Source organism: Brachyhypopomus gauderio, chromosome 13, assembly GCF_052324685.1.
Source record: "Brachyhypopomus gauderio isolate BG-103 chromosome 13, BGAUD_0.2, whole genome shotgun sequence".
Taxonomy (NCBI): domain Eukaryota; kingdom Metazoa; phylum Chordata; class Actinopteri; order Gymnotiformes; family Hypopomidae; genus Brachyhypopomus; species Brachyhypopomus gauderio.
Window position 1 is genome coordinate 23,710,869 of NC_135223.1, and position 7,698 is coordinate 23,718,566.

The 7,698-nt window shown below is 42.7% G+C and overlaps 1 protein-coding gene across 1 annotated transcript in view; it reads right to left on the bottom strand.

Moving 5' to 3' along the window:
• Positions 1–1,355, bottom strand: part of neurod6a (neuronal differentiation 6a) — a 2,990-nt gene extending 1,635 nt beyond the window's left edge. Inside the window, exons 1-2 of the mRNA XM_076971874.1 lie at positions 1,217–1,355; positions 1–785 (exon numbers count right to left, since the gene is read on the bottom strand). The exon at positions 1–785 is cut by the window's left edge and continues 1,635 nt beyond it. Of these exons, the coding sequence (XP_076827989.1) occupies positions 1–775 (775 nt within the window). The 5' untranslated portion in view covers positions 776–785; positions 1,217–1,355. The remainder of the gene's footprint in view (positions 786–1,216) is intronic.
• Positions 1,356–7,698: the final 6,343 nt, after the last annotated feature.

The window sequence follows — 7,698 nt, forward strand, 5'->3', positions numbered from 1 at the left end:
TTAGTGGGCCGTCAAACTGAGGACTTGAACATTCTGGAGAAGTACTCTCATAGAAGGACTCATATGCGCCGCAGTAGTTAAACCTGAAGGGCTTGACGTTGTCCACGGTGCCGCTGCCGTGTCCAGGGGGGGCCGCCTCACCGGGGCTGTGGTACGCCGGGTACACGGGGTCGTATGGAGATCTGCCGGAGAAAGACGCGTCCCCACTGTGATCAGTGATGAAGTTCCTGGCGTTCAGTTGGAGACAGCCAGCGACTAGATTGGTCGTGGGCTGGGACAATCCCTTACACAGCGTCTGGACGAAGGTCAGGAGGTCTGGCCTCTTTCCTGTGCTCAAGATCTCCGAAAGGGCCCAGATGTAGTTTTTCGCTAGTCGCAGGGTTTCGATTTTGGACAGTTTCTGCGTTTTAGAGTAGCAAGGCACCACCTTCCGAAGACTGTCCAGGGCGTTGTTGAGACCGTGCATACGGTTCCGCTCCCTCGCGTTGGCCTCCATCCTCCTTAACTTAACCCTGTCCATCCGGTCTTTGGTCATTTTCTTTTTGCGCGGCCCTCTCCTCCGCGGTAGACCGTTTTCGTCGTGGCCTTCATCTCTCTCGTCATCCTCTTTTTCCGACTCGTCGTCATCCATTGTTTTAATAACCGTGTGCGAGTGCGTCTCCTCCTTTTTGAAGGTGTCACGTTTGAGCCTCGTGTCACCCACACAGTCCCGTGGAAAGTTTGTCACAAATTGAGCATCCATCATTACAGGCTCCTCAAATGGTAATGTCAGCATTGTAGTCTTGCTGGAGAGGGTGGAGAAATTATATGTGTTGAATTACCGTAGAAGGCATTCAAAGCATGACATGTTATCCTTATCAAAATCTATAAATTCCCTTTACATGCGAAATTGTGCACATTTTGTCGCATATACATGCATTCATTATACATGCATTCACTCTTCTAACCCTTTGGGGAACTGATGTCAGTTTAGGGAAAACATAACAGTTAAATTTTAATGGAGATTTAAATCTCCAATTTGCGAATGTTATTAAAATATTTTTTATTTGCAAGTTACATACAATCTAAATTTTCCATCTTGTATGACACCTGCAACCTGTGTCGTCTCCCTTGCAAACATGGTTAGACAACTGTTTATTTCCTACAATTTGTGTATTGGAATAGAAGCATGACAACACACGCATTGTACACACACGGAGAACACATGTAATTGTACCTGGATGTTTGGGTCAAAAGGCGTTTTCCATTTTCCTCGGATATTTGAACTTCTCCGCGCCAGCTTCACGTGTGTACGCAGCGGGACAGCCAATGCGATCCTCTCTCCTCCCTGTCGCTCTCTTTCGCTCTTAGAGAAATGACACTGATGCCAACTGCCAGAACTGGTACCCATGCCATCTGCTGCTGACGTCACGTGGCTGTGGTGGTCACGTGATCTGCCCCCCCCAGGGACAATATTCCTCCCTGATCATCTGGCATGCCTGTAGCTGGGTAGCACTGGTTAATCACAATACAGTTCCCTAATAGCACAGAGGAAAAACTGGCCAACACTACAATCAGGTAACATAGCTAGTAAAGACATGTTTTTCAAAACTGTTTTCAAGTGTAAAATGATAAGACTTTATTTTAGTTTTTGCATCTTCCAATAATCTATGGGCAAGAAAACTGAATGCATAACAAATATAACAAAATATTATTCAAACTATCAATGACTGCTTACACTTTAATGGAGCTAAAACAGACATTATGGTGAAGAATTGAAAAAAGACAAATTGGTTTGTGACAGCAAGTGCTGGATGATTGATAGTTCTTGTATTCTGGGTCAAACTCATCAAGGACGTTTCCTAAATGGCCGAGCTTGGGTGGTTTCTCACCATCAAGTCTGTTCTCCACTGACTTTCAACTGAACGTCATGTTGAAGATGAGCGGATTGGACAGAAATAAATCAGTGGAAGTTATAAAGTATGGAAGTGTACTGCTGATAGCAAGGTGAGCTCCTCTAAATCGACCAGAACAAAGTACCTGCAGTACCCAGAACACGGGTCCCTGTGGCGCATCCTGTCAAACGATGAATATGTGATTTTGAACAAAAGTGTCTGCCAAATGCTGTAAATATGAGGCAGTTTTGATATACTGTATTCGATTGATGACTGGGAAATTAACTGTTGCTTATGCCTTGTACAGGATGCAGAGGGTAATGGTTTTGTCCTTGCTCTGCTCCAAGTGTTGCCTGGACAAGGGCTGAATCACATCCAGACTCCTGAGTCCTCCCAAGCAAACAATTCTACACTTTCACTAAAGCTAGTTCTCTCTTTATCTCTGTTCTTATTTCTCTCTCTCCTATGCTATGGACATATACACCAATAGTGCATCTGGCTACTCCTTGTCGCAGTAATTGTCCTGAGTTGTGACTCTTTCCACGCTGAGACATGACACCCTTACATTCCATTATCAGTGAAAGCTCCTACAGGAACACACACACACACACACACACACACACACACACACACACACACACACACACACACAAACCCAAAACCTCTCATTTATTATTCGCATCAGTGTCTGAAAATGCCCCAGGTGCCACCCTGTTCAGATTTGAAAGGCGGCCGGAAAATGTCAAATTGTGCATATAATCAAAACAGAAACAAACATATAATTATTGTTTTTTGATTATTTTGCTGTTTAACCTGTTGAAATCATACTATGTGAGCAGATAATGTACATTGTGCAATTTATATTATTGTAACTACAATGAAATTGTGTATCATTTTATATGTCATGAGATATAAAGGATAATAACAGTGTTCATAGGATCATATATTTATAAATATAAATAACACACACACACACACACACACACACACACACACACACACACACACACACACACACAACAACAACAACAAGAACAAGAACAAGAACAACGACAACATAAATCGTCTTTCCCCAGCCTCTTATGGCTCAGCTGGTGACGGGCTTTCTGGTCCAGTACACACACCAACATCTGATGAGTCAAACTTCCCATTTCAGACTAATCACTTGACTGCACTAATTGCAAATGCAAATATGCAAATTCATATTAATTAATTACTCTGTTAATTAGTTCTCTGGTCTTTTTGGGCAATAAATCATTGTGCAGAAAAAAGCAAAGTGAGCCGGCCCAGCCCATTTTGCATAAAACATTTACCACGCACACTTAGAATTGTCTCTGTCTGCTGCCAAAAAAGTATAGAGAAAAAGTCCCTAAAAAAGCAGAGGGAGTGTTGTGGACTGCTGATCAGCTCTAGAAAGACTCAGTCCCAGCAAACACACACACACACACACACACACACACACACACACACACACACACACACACAAAGAGAGAAGGAATGGGGCACTCGCATGGAGAGCACACGCATCAGACACGCTGTCTGCCAGTGATTTAATTAACACATTATCAACTTTTAAAGACAGAAGGATGCCAAGCCCAGGCTGCAAATGAAGGCACTGATGTTCACACGTCAAGTGGCACGCACACACACACGTACACACACACACACACACACACACACACACACACACACACACACACACACACAGAGAGAGAGAGAGAAACCAGACGCTCATTGAGATCGGCAGCTTTGCTAAAGATGGCCTTTTGCGAGTCTCTGCTGCCTGGTTAGCCATGACACTACCTCGTCTGGAGGTAAGTGTTTACTGCCTCTGGGATGTGCTAGTATCACCATCTTATTGTGTAGTGGCAGCAATGGTATTTTTCACTACAGGATGAATATCAATTGTTTTAAAATAAGCCTTTTTTCAGGAGTAGAGGCAGTGATAATGTAAGGGTAAGGATGGTTTATATATTTCCACCTCCCAATTTTAATGCGGGTAAACTCTAGTTTGATGGCTTCCTGCTAATAAAATATGTTAAAACAACTAGTTGTAAAAGCAGCAGTGTTGACACAGATAGGTAGTCAGGTGTAAGATTGTCAGTGTGTTAAGGGTTAGACAGTGTAGCACATGAATAATGCATGTGCTTTTAAAAATGTATAATGTTAATATCTCAGAGACTGAGGAGGAACGCATTCAGGGGAGTGTTGCTTTAAAAAGCTTTAATACTTCCTTCAGGAATAAGTCATTCCACTAAATCATCTAGAACAGGAATTTAAAAACTATTTATTATTCTTACTGTGAGGATAATTTGAGGCTTTATTAAAAACAACAGTTAATAGAAAAATAATAATAATAAAGGCTGTAGAGAGACAGACTCTTACAGACTCTTACAATTTACGGATATATTGTATTACAGTAACAAAATAAAACATTCTTACAAAATAATTTTTAAAGCTCTGGTGTGACGATGGGTAATCTGGTAATCTGGTAGGTTCACCTGTACTATTTTGCGCCTTTAATTTGGAATCCTGCATTTCCCCCCACTAGCGTGTTGTAGCCCAGGGATTATAAGGAGGTAATAGCCATGAGTTATGCATGGGTGTGTTTGTGTATGTGCGTGCAAGGCAAAAAGACGGGACACGCTGTGCCAAGTGTCGCTGATGTGGGCACCGTGCCAGATCTGTCCGTCATGAAGTGCTTTGTTCACAGCAGTCGGCCGCTGCCTCACCTGCGGTCCCGCAGGGCGGTTTGAACGGAAGACCACAGTGCAGACACCATCCTGCTGCTAGTCCTCGCCAGCCACCGGTGCGTGAGCGCACAAGCCAACACTGAGAGCAGAGAGCTAAAACTGGCAGCAGCACTTTGGACGGAGGGGGAGAAGTGATGATACGCGCCTTGCTCCCGGTGCCTCTGGACGGCAGACACGGGGCCAGAGATGGGCGCTCGTACACAGTCCACGCCCAGACAAGATTAAGGGATCCAGACTCATCTGAAGTTGGGCTTCTTCTTGGGCATTTCCTGGCATCTGTTTCTGAGGATCTGTAAAGTTTAGATCTGGGAGCCTCTCTGCACCATTTCCCTTGAATCGTGGTTGCCCATTTCAGAATCTATGGGAATGTTCATGAGTAAGATGCACAGTAGAGAACCCAAGAAGAAAAAGAGGACAGAAGAAGAATGTTTGTTAATGCTGAAATATCTAATTATTGTGAGGGGAAGGTAAAGTTTTCTTTGCAAAATACTATATGATGCTAAGAAGATTATAGCCTAACTGCTATACTGCCTCAGTGTGTCTGCTGTATCTTCATCATGTGAGGGTATTATGACTTGGTGTGGGCCCAGCTGGTTGTTTGAATGTCACTTCATTATTTGCCATCAGATGCTTTCCCTAGCTCATCTAATTGTCTAAACCGGAATGGCACTCCATTGTACTCTGAAGCACAACAGATACTTTATACGTAATCCTATGTTTCTCTTTAATTGTGACTTATTACACACTTTTAAACAGGAAGTGAGAGAGAGAGAGAGAGAGAGAGAGGGAGAAAGAGAGAGAGTGGCTTGAGGCTTGACTGTTATATAGATTCTAGACACTTCTCTAACTATTGCCATATACCTCACTTGTCTCTTGAACCCTTATCTTAGTGACAGCTGTCCTCTTTCAATGGAGGTATTATATTAAGCCTTTGGCAGCTAATAGTCTTGCTGTCTAATTGTGTTTGCTAATGATCCATGTGGAAATTGAGTAGTTTTGAGAGAGAAGTGGCATCAAATGCAAATTATACACAGCACTCCAGCACAGATTGAAACACAAGTGAGTGTAAGAACTCATAGGCTCTGACATGAACATGTTTTTATTTCTGAATGACTGTTATTAATTACTTGGTTATTTCAATTTTGCACAATTAATCTGACAGGAAAAAATGTGTACTAGTGTGTAATATATGTGTACGGTGTGTAAAGTACTTATGTGTGTAATGTATGTTTTCATGTACACACATGAACACACACACACACACACAATTTTATTCACATTTGTTGAATTTAACATTGCTCATACATCGCTCCGTATGTGCACCAAACCATCTGGCTGTAGTAATCTCTGCCTTGATGTAACTAATTTAACCTCTGCTGCTACCACTGTTTGGAGATTTGTGCTGGAGAGGTATTGGACAGCATGGCCACTGCTGGGCCCTGAGGAACAGGCCTAAATGTCCTTGGTTTCAGCAGGCATCTGTCCCCACTTAGGGCCTAATTTCATCGGCACTCTCCTTCCCTCTGTGGGGTCTGTGAATTCAGTGGAAAACAAGGTTTTGGCAACATGGCTGCCTGCCTGCCCTCTGACGGCTCAGCTAATGTGACCGTCCGTAGCGCATACGCTAAATATCATGGAAGGATGCTAAACGCTCAGCACATTTCAAACTAGTGTTGGGTGTTGTTTAATTAAACGCGTACAAGGATGTGATCTAAAAAGATTTGATTCTTTCCAGGCTTAAAACAGCACTGTAATTTGTGGCATACCTACAAATACTCATTTCGAAGATGCCGACAGCTTACACGTGGACACCTGTACGCATATTCACTCTGAGGGCGGTGACTTGAGCAAAGCCATTATGTAACAGTGCCACCGCCATTGCTCTGCGTTTGTTATTGCCTCTACTGAAATGTTGGCCTGCTCCTCTTCACAGCCAATCTGATGGCCCCATCTGGTCAGCCTGGTTGGGGTCTGTATTAGTCATGGTCTGGACCCCGTGACCACCCGACAGCCTTGCCAGGGTCTGTGTATCCCACCCACAGACAGGCTGTATCGGGCCCTGTCCAAAACCAGTGAGAACACAACACCATGTTCAAAACTACCAGCACCTCCTTTTTTTGCACAGATCCTTGACAATTGGCCACAAATGGGCCACAAGCCCACACATAGTCACACATGATATTTACAAATGCTACTCGAGATATATAATAGATGTCTAAACTTCACAAAGAAATACATTTTAAAAGAGCAAAAAAAAAAAAAATTAATTGGGGAACAAAACAAATGAATAAATTACCTGCCAATTCAACATAAAGATACAATATGGTAATTTCAAGTTAAGAAAAATATTTTATATGAATAAGACAACTGAATTAGATAAAATGTACCAAAACTAAGCGAAATGTGTGTGATGGCTATATTTATGGACCGTTTCCTCTCTCCGTTTTCACTTAGACTTCCTCCATAGCTTAATGCCTTTAGACAAAGCTTGGTGTGGAAGCTGGAGTATTTGTAACAGATGTTGAATGATTAAATTAGCAGTTGCTAGCTGTTCTAACATTCATGTCACGCCAAGAAGGTATACCGAAATAAACAATTTCCATCGAATGTCGCTAAGTTATTCTTTGCTTTGTTTTGCTCACATATGTTTTGGAGAAAGGTGCTACTCTGTCTTTGATGGAAAAAACAGACGCTGGTTTGCCAGACCTGTTTCTGGGCCGAGTTTAAATCTAGCTTGAGATAAATATATACAGACAGTGGGGACTCACTCTCACCTATCCTTATTAGTATGGCCCTACGCATTGTGTTCAGAAAACATGTCGATACAACTGAAACAGGGAGGATAGCAGCTATTTTATCAGTAGTGAGGTAAAATGATGTAGGCTATACAAAGAAATTCAAAACCATGATTGAAGAGTACTTATTTATAGTTTTTGTTAATGGGCTACTAAACCGGAGCACCGTCGTGTCGTAGGTCGAGGTTTACCGCTACTCTAAGAATTTCCCCGTGGTCCTACACTGACCCCTGCTGGTAAACGTGCAGCACAGCAAGATGAATTGAGCATGTACAA